Genomic DNA, 18,521 nt, shown 5'->3' with positions numbered 1-18,521 from the left:
CTACACACACACGCGCCAGCTGTTAGATTTCAAGTTTAAGATCGAGTCGTTTGTAATGACGCAGCTAGCCTCTGGATAAATTGTGCACTCCATCTGAATCTGAAACAGTTCCCAGCATTTCTAACAGAAGACTTCACCATTATAGGAAACCACGATGAATTTTCTTCAGCTTCTTCTGATTAATCTTAACTGCCATTCTGTTTCCAGAAAGAATCATGCGTAAAACCTGCACTTACACTGTATTATTTTCATACAGCTGCTCCCTCACACTGCATATCCCTCTCATGGGTCGTGCTCCTTTCCAAGCCTCCAGTTTGTATTGCTCTTGGCAGGTAATTGATGAAATGAACTGATTGCATCTTTGTATATAAATTAACTTTAACTTTACATCCCCATGGGTGCATTTTTGCAATACATCAAATTAATTTGCCTGGTGGCTTTCAGTCATAAAACTGACACCAGGCCTCTGTGATAAACCTAATCAATAGCTTTTTGATGTCAAAAGAGGGTTTTGCACTGGTGCAGCCCACAAATCTGAATCTGGCTCTAGACGTCATGACAACAGCATTTTGTTTTTAACTTTGAGCTAACTAAATATTTTTATTTCCTCTTCTGGTGGAAAAAAAAGTGCCGTGACTGTGGAAAGACTACACCTCTGATAAGGACAGTTTGTTTTACTGTCCTCCTACCTTCTACTGCCAGACTGTGGGTCTCTGAAGGATTTAAAGCGCTGACAGCCAAGAAGCCATTACAGCTCACTGAGAGGATAGCCAGCAAATTGGTTGGCTCGCAGGAGCAGTAAATAAGATGGAGGAGACCCTTGTTTTTCACCTTGTCAATAGGGCCTTAAGGCAGTGATGTCTTCAGTCAGAATTTAAATGTGTTCACAAGTCAGGGGGAAAAGAAAGAAGAAAGTTAAATTAGACTTGGCTTCATGTTAGAGAGCATAAAGATGCCGTCTCTGAGGTCGCAGTTGGAGTTTATATTCTAATTATGAGTTCATGGGGTGTCTTCACTCAAACACTCACTCTTACTAAAAGTTTGTTATGCTTTCAACAGATCTGTTGAAGTATCATCTTCACTTGAATTATTAAATCAATTTTAAACATACAAGCCTGACCTTTAAAAGGCAAAAGGCAGCTGGTGAAAATTGAACTACATGAGCAACATGACATTTGTTTGGTGATTACTTTAGTTTTCTGAAGAGTTGTATAGTGACTCTATACTTTGTGTCTTGAAAAAACTGTAATGGGGCAGGATCATATTAAAAACTGCTTATGTTACACACCTTTTTTTCTCTGTCTTGATCAAGCACTGGGAGAGCCATAAAAGTGAAATTACAGCAGTCACTGTAAAATAAATTCTTACTTGAAAATGTATCATTAACCCAAGGGGAAGTGAAAAGGAGTTACACTATTACATGTGCCTAATTTAATCTTTTAATGATGGCAGTCATTACTGTTAAAGCTTTTCATTATCATAATCATTATTACAGCAGCAATAACAGAGTGACTGTGGCTACAGGGACGGCAAAGGGCCTGAAATAGAGCAGACAGGATGTAATGACCTAAATTTGTTAGCCATTAATAAGAGTGTGAGAAGCACAACACATCAAAAGGCATTTCAAATGCAGAAATGGAGGGAAGTCAAATATAAATAATGCTGGACATTCAGTGTTCATAAGTGGTACAAACTGTTACTTTTTCAAAAGATTAAAAGATCATTAGAATGCATGAAAATCTGGTCCAGTCACAGGTTTAAAAAAAAGTGCCAATGCCCAAAAAGAGGCCTGGAGAAACCGAGTGGGCTAGGCTCCAAAACTTCTTTTTTTTTTTACATATTTAGTATAGTTCATATTTAAAGTTGATGTTGAGTTACACTTTGTTTATAATAAATATCAGTTTCCAATTTCTATGTTTATTTAATAGAAATCTATCAAGCAAACAAAAACATTCTGGACCAATAACACATCAATGTCCATCTTAGTTTGGAAAATCATTATTTGATCCATTACTAACTAGCAAGAATTTGGCATAAGCATACAATCTAGCAACTTACGGATAAACAGTTACCAAGCCAGCTTTCACAGTTAATTGCACCACTTTGGTGAAGGGTATTTAATTGCACTCCTAACATGTCTACATCATTAACCTCACCACCACAGAAAGACCAAAGAGCTGTCTAAGGATGCCAGGGAAAAGATTGCTGACTTTCAAAAGGCTGGAATGGGCTGCAAGAACATCAGCAAGCAGCTGGTTGAGAAAATGACAGCTGTTATAGTACAACTGTTGACAAATGGAAGACAAAATTACTGTCAGTCACTCTCATTCTGAGGCCCCACAAAAATTCCAATAGCTTTCCTGACTAACATAATTTTCTTAACTTTACTTGGAAATTTACTTACCGAGAATGCACCAAGTGAATAACACTGATTATCTCTTATCTCTCAGTTGGTGTGTTAAAAGTAGAACGGTTGAGCCAGTTAATAGGTATGCCCTCATTGTCATCTGTTGTGATTTTATTTTGAAAGGATGCTTCCTGTTATGCTTAGTATACACGAGAGTTCAATAAACAAAGTCACCTTTTGGTTAGTGATCTGCGATACCACTGATTTTCTTTCCGATCCGATACCAAGTAATATTCAGGGTGGTATCGACGATACTGATCCGATACCGATACTTTGTACAAAAACTTATTTTATTTATTGTATCTCAAATTATAGCGTCATAATGATTACAGGACATCAGATTACTTGTTCTTATCACTTAATAATGCAGAGTTCATCATATAGAAATAGAAAAAGTTGTGTGCTATTTGAACACGTTGCCTGCCTGCAGCACTAAAGGACTCCGTGAGAGACGTCTGTCTCGCCCTAGCAGCACCTGTCCCTGTCCTCCTCTTCAGTTTGTCTCAACATAAGCTCGTCATATTCTGTGATATGATTTACTCTGAGGTGTTTGACAAGGTTAGTGATGTTGCCAGAACCATACATGCCAACCCTCCCGATTTTTCCGGGAGAATCCCGGAGCCACCATTCTGCCGAATTTCCACCCGGACAACAAAATTGAAAAACCATATCGCAGAATTCATAGCGCGGCCCAGCCAATTCCAGTTTCCAACTACTTAGTTTTAATATTACTCTTATTTCTCTTTCTGGGTCGCAAAAAAACTTTTAACATATTTTCAGGTGAGAATGTAGCTGTGTAAACTTCAAATATCTGAGCCGACCGACACGTCGTCTTCAAACCCCCGCGGTCTTTTACTACTCTGGTTAAACATGATATATAAGTCACTTTGATAACTTAAAAATGTTATTGTTTGGCTTTTTCAGTGTTTTATTTATTCGTGAGTAAATCGGTTTGGCTGAGATTAAAGTTATTAGATTAGATTACATTTAACTTTATTAATCCCTCGGGAGGTTCCTCCGGGGTTTTCACACAGCTGAATAAACATCAAACAGAAAACTGATTAAACAGAAGAGTTTACGTCAGCGCCCGGTTATATTTTAGATAGCAAGGAGCAGACGGCAGAGTTTCACTCCACCGAGGGAGCTCGTGACGTACTACCCGGCTTTCTTTAGACCATGAAGGCCGGGTCCTCAGGTGGAAGCTGCCTCTGAATTTGGAAACCCCTGCTGTTTCTGGACCGGCCAATAATAACGGTGACATTTAACGTATTTTATCCGATAAATAAACACTGTAAAATGTATGTATCACCCCCACCAACAGCCCTTTTGAATGTCTCCCTAATTCTGAGGTCTCAATGTTGGGAAAGTAAGGCCACAACACCTCACTCTTTTGCCACATGTATGGCAAACCACGTCTCAGCTGTTTGTGGAGGTAAAATACGTCTGCACAATTCAATTTTATTTATATAGCGCCAAATCACAACAAAAGTCGCCTCAAGGCGCTTCATAGATACAGAGAAAAACCCAAAAATCATATGACCCCCTATGAGCAGCACTTTGGCGACAGTGGGAAGGAAAAACTCCCTTTTAACAGGAAGAAACCTCCGGCAGAACCAGGCTCAGGGAGGGGCGGGGCCATCTGCTGCGACCGGTTGGGGTGAGAGAAGGAAGACAGGATAAAAGACATGCTGTGGAAGAGAGACAATTACGCTCAGCCATTGTTGTGAGTGTGCACGCCAAGGGGCTGCTAGACATTTATACAGCTGTATTTCGCACATGACTATGAAAGGCGGAAGAGGAAGTAGTTCCTTTGAATGTAGACAATCCGAATGTTATAGTTTCTTTCCACTGTGTTCCTGTTAATGATAAACTACAAATTTACCCTAAATTACTAAAATATCGATATTTTAATGTGAGAATCGATTCTAGAACATAATAAGAATCGATATTTCAGGATTGATCCGCACATCACTACTTTTGGTGTGATGTTCCGGTAAAAGCCGATGCTCCATGTGTGATTATTCCTCCATCTTGATAATAAGTATCTTCAATATTCATGCAGATTCTGCTGGAAAACCCGTCTCTGCTAACAGGTTATGGGCCCAGGAAAATATTGACGCCAGGGGAAAGTTTACCACCAGAAAAGTCGCAAAGTACAGCGTGTTCGGTGAGGACTAGCATGCTAAGTTAGCACCATGAGTAAGCTTGCTGGTGAACCCAGTGGCCGATGGGCAAGGTTGGTTTTTGACGGAGATGAGAAGAATTATGAACTGTGGGAGACAAAATTTTTGTGACATCTTAGATTACAAGGTCTAAAAGACACAATATTGAAAAGTGATGACGAAGATGAGGACGACGAAGATAAGAATGCCCAGGCCTATGCAGAGTTAATACACTTCCTGGATGATAAGAGTTTATCGCTCGTGATGAGAGAAGCTGCCGATGATGGAGGCGAGGCACTGAAAGCGACACCTATGTCGTCGCTCTCTGCGTTGCCGATGACTGCGTTGCCGATGACTGCGTTGCCGATGACTGCGCGGAACCTTAACAGCGACAGGACATCAGGACCAAAGGCCTGATGGTGGATACTGGCGCAACATCACAAATCCTGAATGATAAAACAGCGTTCAAGAAATTTAATGACGACTTCCAGCCGGGAACACACTGTGTGGAATTAGCTGATGGCACCAGGTGTAAAGGAGTGGTTGAAGGCAGAGGAGATGCAGAGGTGTGCTTGATTGACAGCAGAGGGAGACAGTGTAAAACAACACTGAAAGACGCTCTATACATTCCTTCATTTCCACAGAATATCTTCTCTGTGAGAGTGGCCACCGCGAATGGAGCTACTATCATCTTTAAGAAAGAAAGGAACGTCCTTCAACACAGAGACGGTACAAAGTTCTACATCCATGAGCACAAAAGACTTTATTACCTTGAAACTGTAAGTGAGTATGATGATAAGTGTAATAATTGTTTTGAAGTGCAGACATGGCACAAAATTTTGGGACATTGCAATCATAGTGACATTCAAAATGTGGTTGAAGGTATGAAAATCAAGGGGAAAACAGACAACCAAAGTTTGAACTGTGAGGTGTGTATCCAGGGAACATTTGTCCAGACTAGGAATAGAAACCCTGATAGAAGAGCCAAGAAACCTCTCGAGCTGGTACATATGGATTTAGCAGGGCCGATAGATCCAGAATCACACAGATATGCATTATTGCTTACCGATGACTTTTCTGGTGCAGTATTTGTATATTTTCTCAAAAACAAAAGTGAATGCAAGCAACTGAAATCTTTTTCAGTTGTGTATCAGTGTATAAAGTGCACTCTAAGAACTAAAACTGATAATTACTTAAATATTTTGGTGCAACACTTTTACACTCAAAAATAATGAGTAAATGCAAAAACAATCACATCTCTTAAATACACCTTATTAATTGAGTAAATCCAACTAAAATGGAATAAGTTGTTATGAACAATTAAAGATGTTACAGTAACATACAAAATTGAGTAAATACAATTGAAAATGTAAGTTAAAACAACAGTAACCAAAAGTTCAAACTACATAAAATATTAATTAGGAAATGCTGAAATGCTTGGCACATTTAACCTACACCATTACAATTATTTGTTTTTAAATAATGGTTCAATTTACTTTTTAAGTTAACTTAAGCAAAAACGTTAATTACAATTAAGTGTTTTATATATATATATATATATATATATATATATATATACACACACACACACACACACACACACACACATACACACACCCACAGGAAAAAAGAACCACGTCAGTTCAACATTGTTCACAATGATTTATTTTAAACAGCTTTTTTGTGAATCACACATTTAGCAGATTCCTTCTCTGAACACAGTGAGTTGAAATCTGTTCTACATTCAGTGGATAAAACTTGGATAAAATTTCAGTCACAACAGCCTTATATAATAAAATTGCATCCAAATTGGCATGCTTGATAAAACTCTGTAAAACTGGCATATTGATGCTAACAATAAGAAAAATGTACCTGCCATACAAAGAATAAAAGTGGCTCAAGTGAACGCAGTGCTTTACCTTTTCAGAAAAGGTCAAATGACAAAAATAAAATTAAGATCCCAAAAAAATATAAATCCTGAAAAAATAACCCATTTGCACCGTGACATAGTTTTTGAACATCTTATTTTGATTCCAAAAAATTGGGAAGATTATAACTAAAGAGTGACCAAAAAACATCCATAATTTAAATAAAAAGGTTTCAAAAAGGATTGCGCTAAAAAAAACAAAACAAAAAAACAAAAACATACAGAAGATACTCTCCCATTTACACCTTAATGTGAATCTGGAAAGTTAATACAAAAACACAGTTTATGGTACAAACATTATTTATGAACAGGAATGTCAACACAATGTAATGCCGCAACTGAACCTTTTGATGAGCATTACATGTCACTTAACAAGTCTAACACTTTTAGAACAGCCCTGTGAAATTTTGTCTACAATGAACAGAGGTCATTTTTCAGTCTTTGAACCTTGACAGAAAGGTTTCCTGGATCCAGCTCCATGAACACTTTTTGAAATGCTTCAAATGTGCATTTGAAATTCTTGGGGTATTTCAGATCCAGAGCATAGCACAGTCCCAAAAGATAGCAACAGGCTTTGCTCAGATTCCCAAGTTTGCCCAGAACAGTAACGCCTTCAATAACAATACCCACATCAGTAGGTTCGCCTGACCTGTCTTGATTCTGCAGCAGGTAAATCTTCATCACCTCCTCAGCCAAAGCCTCTTCAACAAAGACAGCGTCAGCACCGTCCTTTAAAAAGAGAAACAACTGTTTTAAGCTCACATATTTCCAAACATTGAAACAAAAAGTTTCATTTGTATGACATCACTGGTACTCATAATATGTGGACACTGTGCTCCAAAATCTTTGAGCAAATGCTATTCTTTTGTATGCTTTGAAGTGTTTTTTTTTTCTTTAGAACAGTATCTTAAAACTTTTCTATGATCTCACAAGCTAAAATAAACTACTAATATTCCTAAAACAGATTTATTGCACCAACCTCAAAGGTTTTGATTAAGGCACTTGGATCCTCTCCCAGATGGTCAATGAGACATCTGATGATGACTTCTCGTTTTTTCTCGATGGAATTTCCACTCTGTGAAACAGGAAGTCTCAACTGAGGCAAAATTTGCACATTTAAAACATGACTTACCATTTCTAGCTTAAACATAACTATTTTTTTCTGTTGTTGACCTGTTTTCACACCCACCATCAAGGTAAGAACACCTGTGGAGCTAAAATATTGAACAGAAACCTAAGAAAAGCCGTTTTTAGTGGAAGGGCCTCTTCAATGCTGTGTTGGAACGTTTTTGTGGTTAGAAAATGCAATCTTCCTTACCTGAAGCAGAAGGTTTAACTGTGCCCTGTGGCGTTGTCCAGCAGCACCTTTCTTGGCTTGAAACAAGGACAGGAGTTTGGATGAATACAAGTCCAACGATGACATGAACTTTGGTTCAAGGTTCAGGGTCGTGATCCTATGAAACTCTGCACTGACCTGGATGGGAGAGGACAAAAAACCAAGGACAAAAAATCTGAAGGCCAAAATTCTGATTCAATCAAAAAAAAATCTTTAAGTGGAACTACCATTTTTTGCAATCTGGACCTCATTTTCTAACATGCAAAAGATTAATTTACTCATCCAGACATAAATCCATATAAGTGGAGTTGTTCAGTATGCAGACTAAAGCCTTAACATAAAGTATTATCTTCCACTAAGCTTCTAAATTTTATGTTATGAAATGCTTGCACTATTTCCCTGTGAGATTGTATAATCTTCGAGGGAAGAGGCGGAGCCAGGTTGCCCTCTGAACCATCGTCTGCCAGGCAGCGATGCGAGAGAAACACACCGCTGAAGTGGCGCACATATTCAGAATCGCGTCAGTGGCTTTACAGAGAAAGCCTTTCAGCTCCTCTGGCAGCTCTGCTTCCTCCACCTTCCTGGAGATGACAAACGCTAGCAAGGCAGTGTTGTTAGTCACTGCAGCTGACTGAACAGTGCACTGATGTGCGCGATCAGTGAACCTTGCTATCAGCTGGTCAAGTTTGGCGGGATGGGCCGGTCGCTGTCCAACGACCTTGGTCATTTTGGTGCCGAAAACTGAAGCTCGGCTCGGCTCTAGAGGGGGAACAGGCGGAAAACTCCGGTCTGTGAAGCCCTCTGTGAAGCCCTAGGTAGAGACCAGCGCTCTAATCTTCGCTGGCTCTGCTGCTGCCTCAGAGAGGTAGGTCATCACCGCCGGGAACTGAGGCCAGATGGGATCTGGGCAACGAGAGTGAGCGGAGCCATACCTTCCCGCCAGATCATCCGATGGGGGTGGAGCAGGCTGAGGGATGGGAAGTCCCTTCTCACCAGCTGCCTCCTGGATGATGCCAGGCAGATCCAGGAGCAGCGCACCAATAACTGGGAGCGGCGTCCTCGCCGACATGTGAAGGCCAGGGGTGGATGAGCGTCCGCTCATCCGCCTCCCTTCTGTCGCCAGGCTGCCCAGCTGGGAGGCAGTGGAGCTGCCACCACTGCCGTTTTCCTCACGGTGGGTGGAATCATCCAATTCCGGCCCACCATCGAAGAACTCGATGGCTTCTTCCAGCGAGTACCTCTCTCTTAGCGGGAACGCCTCCTCAGCATCAGCCTTGAAAAAGGCTGACCTCCGCTGCTTTTCCTCTGGCGGGAGGAGCTAACAGGAGCGGCAATAGGATTAAGGTGTGAGGGCGAGGTCCGCATGGTGAGGACCGAGGCAGCCCACGCAGATGGCATGTCGGTCATACGACATGATGTAGCTGGTCTGGCAGGATGGACACAGACGGATGGTCTCGCTGGACATCTTCTGGCTGGCTGAAGAAAAACGGTAGAGCCGATTTCCTGGTCTCACTGTAACTTATACTAGACCAGGGTGAGGCCCACACAGCAGGTGGGCGTGGACTAAAATACTTCAGTGCTGCGTGCACAAGGGGAATACCCACTTAAAGGGCTGCGCCTATACTCATAGAATCTGGGGTTACAATACGTAACCAACGTTTCATAAAAATATTAAATTACTCTTCACTCTTTACTCTTCAGTAAAATCTAGTCTGTCGTTATGTGCTCCAGAGTTAGATAAGTGAGACAAAGGCACTTTGCAATCAGCCCAGTCATTCTTCAGTCAGGTTACATTAGCTTAGCCTAAAACAAGTTAAGTGAACGGAAATTATTAGCATTTATTGTTCCCTAGGCTTGGGAATGTTTTCGATTAGAACCATTGTGGTTTTGATTCAGATTCCTCATTTTGATTCAAATTCCTAGTGATTCTAGAGTCTTATGACAAATTAAAGCAACCTGGCTGCTGCAAGATCATCAAAACCACTAGGATGGTAGCAACATGTTTTTCCTCACTTATCTTATGATGGGGGATCTAACAGACCAAATTTTATTTACAAGTGGATATCCCTTTAAATGTTCACTTACTTGGGAGATGTCAAACAACGCCGGCCATCTGTCCTTGATGTCGCTGACACTCAGCTGTTGGCTGATAATATCATGTCTTCTATGTGCAAAGGTTTTGCACATTAAATCCTTGATGGCTGTGCTGTTTTTCTTCTTACACTCATCAATCAGTTGTTGTCGCTCCAGCTCTTGCTGTTCTTTACCATCTTGTCCTGGATAGTGTGGCAGAAACAGCACTTCTCCTTTCCGCGCCTTCTTTATGTTCTTCGCTGGAGCCTTGTCATCAGGGTGCTTGTTCTTCAGTGAGTTGCAAGTAACCTCTGGAACTCCAAGACTTCGTAACTTTGACCTGTAATTTCCCATCTTGTATTTAAGACTATACATCCATCCCATCCAGCCATTACGACTGCCTGGCTCTGTCAGACATGGGTGCTTTTTGACCAGAGCCTCTGCCACTTCTCCAATCTGAAGGCCAGTAGGGTAGGCTGTGTAGCTGTACATATAATCAGCTAATTTTTCCATTATATCTGACTTGACTGAAGTATTGTTCAGCACAGTGCCATTTTGAACAAAGACTTCATTGGCATTTTTCAGTACAGTCTCTGTTGCCACAGAGAAAAGTGGAATGACAATTTCATCTGGCCATGTAGTCTTCAGAGGACTTTGAAGAGGGGAGAGTATGACAGTGTTGTCTGAAGACAGAGATGATCCATCTGTTTGGTCCTCTGTGGTTTTATAGGTTGAAGAGCTTGAACTTTCATTCAGTGAACTTACATCTGAGGGATTTTCACACTGAGGAAGCAATGTAAGCACTACTGATGGAATGACCACAGCTTTGACTGTACCCCTATCTTTGATTTGGTTGGGAGAATGAAGTGTAAAGAAATCTCCAAATGAGTCATCATAATAGTGCAATGCGAAATCCTCAACTAGCCCAAATGTCTCTCTCACTGTCTCATGCAACTCCTCAACAGTCCTGGGTATTCCTGAAGAGAGCACAAGCTTCTCACTCTGTTGTCCAAAAATTACTTTCAAGGCAACGGAGTCCATCTGCAGAATAAAAACCACAAGAAAAAAGAAAAAGAAAGGGGGTATCTGAGTCTTTCCCCTTACACTAACAAACAATGTGACGTTTTATTGACACCATTTGCTTGCCTTCAACACGATATGGTGTTAAGGGGTAAGTGTCACCAAGTACTCTGGGATGTATTAAGGTCATTTTCCCAGAAGGATCCAGAATAAATGCCCTAAAATGTTCATCATACCAGCTGTTGAGCAACTTCACAATGAAAAGAAATTCATTGCTTAAGACAACAATCTGTAAAATCTCCACAAAGTCAGGTAAGCCACAAGTAGATCCATGAGGCAAAACCATTCCTGAGGCATATTTAGTTCCATGATGAGTCAGAGAGTTGGTCAAATTCACATAGGCTTGTGTTGGATAAAGTTCCTTGAGACACTGCTGTATTTCTACATCAAGCAGTTCCAATGGAAGAGATGATACTTTAGTGACACACACTGATGGCTTCAATGCATTACCATCTGAATAGTATGCCATCATCATCTGGTGCTTTGAGGCAAGTGACAATAGTACATTTCTGAAGCTGTTTGTGTGTTTAACAACCTTCTTAAAGAAACTATGTTTAGCCTCAAAGCGCATAGTCCAGAGGCATACTAATGGACCAAATCCTCTGATCAAGTCAGGATAATGCTCCAAAAAATGGTGTTTTGGAGTTAGTTTTTGCTCTGGGAAAACCTCCAATAGCCTGTTGCGATGTTCAGATATAAGTGTGTCCAAGTAGCAAATACTTTCCTCTCTGTGAATAGGGGACACAAGTTCAGTTATATCTTTTAGAGTCATAAGAACTTGCCATGCTTCATCATTTTTGGGAATCTTTTCCCCAATAATAAAAGGTAATAGTCTCAATAACGTCCAATTTTCATGTGCGTTGCCACCAATGCTTTTGCGAGTGGAAAAATTTAGGGGGATGATTTGGGGACGATCTGTTTTATCGGTCCATTTGTAAGGAAATTCTGTTATGAAGTTATTGAGTTCAGTTAAGGAAAAGTAACGTTTACGGATAAACACATGAAGGCATAATGCTAATTCTAGTGGAATTATGCCTTCAAAAAGGTCGTGCAAAAGATCTGGAGGATACCCTGTGACAAAATGGAAATATTTTAATTTCCCTGTTAATGGACAACCTTTCGTCACACCACAAAAATGAACCGAGGAGGAATTTTCCTTTATGGTTTGGACATGTAGATCATAGTTCTCTTTTGTTCTTGGTGGAAAAGCTCCTGAACGAACTTCTTTTTGCTGAAAGTCTGAATGGTCTCCAAAGCAAAATCTACAGATGTAATGTCCAGAAAAGCTTTCCACGAGTCCACTAAGAGAATGAGCGCCAAGATTGTCAGCACAAACACAAAAAACAGTGCCCCTGATATATCTACCAAGCTGTGAACAAAAAATCCCGTCTCTCTCTAATGTTATGAGATCCTTTAAAAGTGGCTCGAGAACAGTTTCATAGCTAAAAGTTTTAACATCACTTGCCTTACACAGGAGAGCCAATTGAATTGATGTTAGCTGTGATCTCAGTTCAGTTGGTATATCAGCAAGTACCCAGTACACAGCTGTGACTTTGTGTTTTTTTCTTGAAGTCCCAAGTGGATTACAAATTTTAAAGTCATCCACATAGAGAACAAGGGAAATACTTACGTGTTCAATAGCACAAAGTTGGTTTTGCTTGAAATATTGTCCATCGTGGAAAGAGGATAACTGTGAAGTGTTCAAATGTCTAGTTAATATACTGTTAACATCTTCTTTACTCAGTAACAGCTGCAAGGACTGAAGAATAGGCACATACTGAAAAGTGGAATTCTTTTCTGGATCCAAACAGTATTCTACTGGTTCAATAACACGGAAGTTTTCCTTGAAATATTTCTGTCTCTTATATCTTGAAGCAAAGGGACCATCAGGACTAAGGGCTGCACATAAAGGACTACAGTGATATATTTTTTCAGCCAATTCACTGACAAAAGACTGATCAATATTACAGTTATTCTTAATAAGAATATCACTTATTGACTTTGGAATATACTGAAGTGATAATGTGCAGATATAACTGAGCTGTTCCACCAAGTCATCCACACATTTACCAGAAACATTATAGATGCTTTCCAGTTTTAACAAGAGCACACCAATATTTTTCAAAATTTCATTTGTTGTTTCCCTTTCACAACCAAGTTCAATGGTGACATCCAAGTCCTCGTGATCTTCTAATTCCAGTGCTGGTAAGAAGATTTCATTAGATGTACTGACAGTTTGCTTTGAAATCAAGTTAGTTTTAAAGTGCTTCCATGAACAAAATCTGTGCTTTCGACTTCTGTGAGTCGCATAAGTCCCACAAATGTTTGTCTTAAACTCACAACCATCAAAAACACACTCTATGGTTTCATGGCTTTTCAAATGGGAATTTATATGTTGAAAATAGTCTTTTGTGTTTGGGTAAAAAGAGTCACAGATTTTACATCTAATAGTTGGAAGGACCTCACACTCTTCCGTTTCATGCGAACTGTGAGACCTAGACAAGTGTGAGCGTAAGGCACCCCATGTCTTAAAAGAGCAAGGACAATTCAAATGAAGACAGGGTATGGAATAGCCATGACCAAATGTACCATGTTTCACTCGATAATGTTTGAGTAGTGACACTTTTGATGACTCCTCGTGTTTGCAGAGTTTACACTGCCATCTCAAGTGCAAGAGGACAAGTGCAAAAGTTTAGGCTGGTTAAGTTTGTAACCAAACACAATGCGGAAAAGCAAACACAAACTGATACGACATCTGAGGATAAGGACATACAGGTGAGGGAGAGACCAAACATGAACAGGGAAAGCCCCAGTACCAATTCACAGGAACCAGGTACTGACAACCAACCAGAAGTGAACAGTCAGATGCCACTTAGTGATGAGACTGAAAACTCCAGAAGGTATCCTTCTAGAACAAGAAAGAAGCCAGATTATCTAAATGAATATGAGTCAGAAGAAGACATTGATGACTGATCAGTGTAAGTAATTGATATAATTAATGTAAGTCAAAGTAATTGATGATTACTGTTACAGACTTACGTCTGGAAACAGGTCTGGAAACTAAACACAGGAGTTATGCGAGAGTCACCGAGTCTGGGACCGGTGCAAAAAGAGGAGAAGACGAGCCCCTGATGGAGGAGCTACAGTCGTTGGAACGGCAGGTTGTGGAATTCTTTTCGAATAAAAAACTTCCCCTGAATAGTAATAATCTGCATGCTATACCCTTCCTAGAAGGCACACTAATGCTCCTCCAGCAATTGTAGTGAGATTTGTAAACCGTAAACACAAAGTTGACTTGCTGAGGCGGTCCAGCCTTTTATTTATACTTTGTAAATAGAATTAAGAAAAAGGCAGGAGGGGTGGCACTTTTTGTTAATTGTGATTTGAAATGTAAAAAAGTTGAATGTATGTCTGTGCCTATAGACGATTCAATGGAGTCTGTGACAGTGGAATTGGATATAGAAAGAAGAAGTAATATAATTGTAACGTGTATATATAGGAAACCGGGGTCACAGATTGAGTTATTTACAGAGGCAGTAGAAGACTTATTGAGTAAGGCTAAGGGAAATAAGACTTTATGTTTGTGTGGTGGTTACAATATTGATCTTTGTAAAGAGGCAAATGATAAGGCTGCGTCAGATTTTTTTAAATTATTACTTGGTAAAGGATTTTATCCTTTAATTAGAAAGTCGAGTAGAATAACGGATAAATCAGAAACATTAATTGATCATATTTTCATTAATAGCTTGGAGAGTAATATTATGAGAGGCCTCAGCATAAATGATATAAGCGATCATCTACCAGTCTTTTTTACTTTTGATTTAAATATGAAAAGAAAGGAAGAAGTTGGTTTCGTGAGTCATAGAAGGTTAAGAAATAACGAGGCAATTAACAAGTTTAGACAAGATCTCATGGAAGTGGACTGGAAGGAAGTTTATGTTAATGAGGTCAACGTTGCATATGGAGCTTTTTTAAATACTTACTTGGCCTTGTATGATAAACATTGTCCATTGGTATCATTTAAGTATAAGAAAAAGAATAAGAATATGAAACCTTGGATAACTAAGGGTTTAGCAAATGCGTGTAAAAAGAAAAATAATTTATATAGGGATTATATAACACAGAGAACTAAGAATGCGGAAATGAAATATAAAGTTTATAAAAATAAGTTGGTATTAATATTGAGGAAAGCCAAGAAAGACTACTACAATAAACTTTTTCAGGAAAACAAGAATAATATTAAGGGCATTTGGAATATTTTTAAGGAGGTATTGGGTAACGAGAACACACCCTTAGATCGGCCTAATTATTTCATTAAGAATAATCAAGTTGTCAATGACAAGACTGAAGTAGCAAATGAATTCAATTCCTTTTTTGTAAATGTTGGACCCACTTTAGCAAATTTAATTAGAAAAAATGACGACCCAGAATATGAGGAAGCCTGGAAAGGAGAAAATAGAATGGTTAATTCTATATTCTTGGCTGATACTACCATGAAAGAAATAGTAGCAATTGTAGAAAATTGTAAAAATAAAAAATCTACTGACTGTGATGGTATAGACATGGTTATAATTAAAAAGACTTTAGATTGTATAAGTATTCCTCTTTGCTATATTTTTAATCTTTCGTTACAATCAGGAGTATTTCCTGATCAAATGAAAGTGGAAAATCCGGAGATAAGCATAGTTTTAACAATTATAGGCCAGTGTCTCTTTTGTCACAGTTTTCAAAAGTGCTCGAAAAACTTTTTGCGCAAAGACTTGATAGTTTTATTGAAAAATATCAACTAATAAATGAAAATCAATTTGGATTTCGTAAAAATAGATCAACGGCATTAGCATTGTTGACTTTCATTGACGATATTTCATCTGCAACCAATAATAATAAATATACAGTTGGGGTATTTGTTGATTTAAAAAAAGCTTTTGATACGTTACAACATTCTATTTTGATTTCTAAATTGTATAATTATGGTGTGAGAGGAGTGGCATTGACTTGGTTAAGGAGTTATTTAGAAAATAGGTCGCAATATGTACATTATCTCAGTAACACATCTGAAAGATTGAAGATTGTATGTGGCGTTCCTCAAGGTTCTATTTTGGGACCTAAACTCTTTAATTTATATATTAATGATATCTGTGACGTATCAAAAAGGTTAAATTCTATTTTATTTGCAGATGACACAAATTTTTATTGCTCTGGAGAGAATTTGAAAGATTTGGTTGAAATTATGACTTCTGAGATGTTAAGATTAAAAATATGGTTTGATGTAAATAAATTATCTTTGAATCTGACAAAAACGAAATTCATGATATTTGGCAATCGTGTAAAGGAGGATGAAGTCATTATGTCCATTGATGGAGAATTGATTGATAGAGTTACTGAATTTCATTTTTTGGGTGTAATAGTAGATGAAAATTTGATGTGGAAATCACATATTGAGTATATTAGAAAGAAGATGGTTAAAAACATTTATATTTTGGGAAATGTAAGATAAGATAAGATAAGATAAAACTTTATTAATCCCTCGGGTGGGTTCCTCTGGGAAATTTGTTTTCCAAAAAGCACAGCACCGACAGAAGTTACAAGTTAAGAATATTATATATATATGTATATATATATATATATATATATATATACACACACATATATAAATACAAAGACATATATAGATAAAATATACAAAGGGGATAAATAGAATAAATAGGAATAAAAATAAAAATAAAAATACAAGTGAATTGCACATTTAAAGTATTGAGGTCTATTGCACCGCTGATTATTAACAAAAAGTATTGCACAAAAGGTAATTGCACAGTGAAGAGAAGAGGCACTACAGCTTAGTTGTTCCCCCTCCTTTGTCCTCCTGTTTCCCCTCCCTCTCCCCTCCAGAGAGGAGTTAAACAGTCTGATGGCGTGTGGGACAAAGGAGTTTTTAAGTCTGTTGGTTCTTGTCTTTGGGAGAAGCAACCTGTCACTGAACAGACTCTTCTGGTTGTTTATGGCCGTGTGCAGAGGATGCCCAGCATTGTCCATAATGTCCAGCAGTTTCTTTAGTGTCCTTTTCTCTGCCACTGTCACCAGAGTGTCCAGCTTCATGCCGACCACAGAGCCAGCCTTCCTGATCAGTTTTTCCAGCCTGGATGAGTCCTTCTTTGCTGTGCTGCTCCCCCAGCACACCACAGCATAGAAAAGTACTCCAGCAACCACCGACTGGTAAAACATCCTCAGGAGCTTCCTGCAGATGTTAAAAGACCTCAGCCTCCTGAGGAAGTACAGTCGGCTTTGGGCTTTTTTGTACAGGTGCTCTGTGTTGCATGACCAGTCCAGTTTGTTGTCCACCCACAGCCCGAGGTACTTGTACTTGTTGACCACCTCCACCTCCTCCCCCTCTATCTGAACCGGCGGTGGACCTGCTCTGGACCTCCCAAAGTCCACAACCAGTTCCTTAGTCTTTGAGGTGTTGAGTTGCAGGTGGTTTGTGTGACTCCATGCGACAAACTTCCTCACCACAAATGTGTACTCCTCTTCCTGGTCATCCCAGATACACCCCATGATGGCTGTGTCGTCTGCAAACTTCTGAATGTGGCATAATTCAGAGTTGTAGCAGAAGTCAGAGGTGTACAGGGTGAAGAGAAGAGGGGACAGCACAGTTCCCTGTGGTGCTCCTGTGCTGCTGACCACAGTGTCAGACGTGATGTCCTTCAGCCTGACGTACTGTGGCCTGTCGGTGAGGTAGTCGGAGATCCAAGCCACCAGGCAGGGGTCCACCTGCATCCTGTTCAGTTTCTCCTGGAGCAGACGGGGCCGGATGGTATTAAAGGCACTGGAAAAGTCAAGAAACAGGATCCTGACCGTGCCTTTTCCCCCATCGAGGTGTGAGTGGGCTCTATGCAGGAGGTACAGGATGGCATCCTCCACTCCGACACCCGCCTTGTAGGCGAACTGTAGTGGGTCCTGGGCATGTTGTACCTGTGGTCGGAGGAGGTTGAGGAAGAGCCGCTCTAGAGTCTTCATAAGATGTGATGTCAGTGCCACCGGTCGGAAGTCATTCAGCTCATTGGGCCGGTTCCTTTTGGGGACCGGGACGATGCAGGATGTCTTCCAGAGGGCGGGCACTCTCCCCAGTCGCAGACTGAGATTGAAGACTCGTTGTAGCGGCTCCCCAAGTTCAGCAGCACACGCCTTTAGCATCCTAGGACACACCTTGTCCAGACCTGCTGCCTTCCTGGGGCGAAGCTTCCTCAGTTGTCTCCTGACCTGATCCACTGTGACACTGGGAGATGATTGGAAGGAGGGGGGGGAAGATGTCCTGCTGCTGAGAGAGGGATTGGAGGAGGGGGGTGTCATCATAGTGTCAGGAAGGGGGGGAAGCAAGGGAGGTAGGAGAGTGGGGAGAGGGCTCTGTAGTAAAGGTGAGGGTGAGGGTGGGGGGGTTGTGGGCTGGTCAAACCTGTTGAAGTTGTTGAGTTCGTTTGCCTTCTCCACAGTCCCCCCCACTGTGCTGTTCTTGGTGTTGTGGCCTGTGATGGTTTTCAC

General features: G+C 40.1%; 2 protein-coding genes across 2 annotated transcripts in view; one reads left to right on the top strand and one right to left on the bottom strand.

Moving 5' to 3' along the window:
- The window catches only part of LOC146491946 (uncharacterized), a 99,661-nt gene that overhangs the window by 58,984 nt on the left and 22,156 nt on the right, over window positions 1-18,521 (top strand). The gene's annotated exons all lie outside the window — the stretch shown is intronic.
- On the bottom strand, window positions 6,153-8,064 carry LOC146491947 (uncharacterized). The gene is made up of 3 exons (XM_085150436.1): window positions 7,815-8,064; window positions 7,476-7,571; window positions 6,153-7,225 (listed from the first exon to the last, which is right to left on the bottom strand). Exons 1-3 carry the CDS (start codon window positions 7,917-7,919, stop codon window positions 6,908-6,910), a joined length of 519 nt encoding a protein of 172 aa, XP_085006562.1. The 5' UTR covers window positions 7,920-8,064; the 3' UTR covers window positions 6,153-6,907.

This window comes from Neolamprologus multifasciatus, chromosome 23, assembly GCF_963576455.1.
Source record: "Neolamprologus multifasciatus chromosome 23, fNeoMul1.2, whole genome shotgun sequence".
In the NCBI taxonomy this organism is placed as follows: Eukaryota; Metazoa; Chordata; class Actinopteri; order Cichliformes; family Cichlidae; genus Neolamprologus; species Neolamprologus multifasciatus.
The sequence above is the reverse complement of the archived record's forward strand: the minus strand, read 5'-3'. Positions and strand labels throughout refer to the sequence as shown.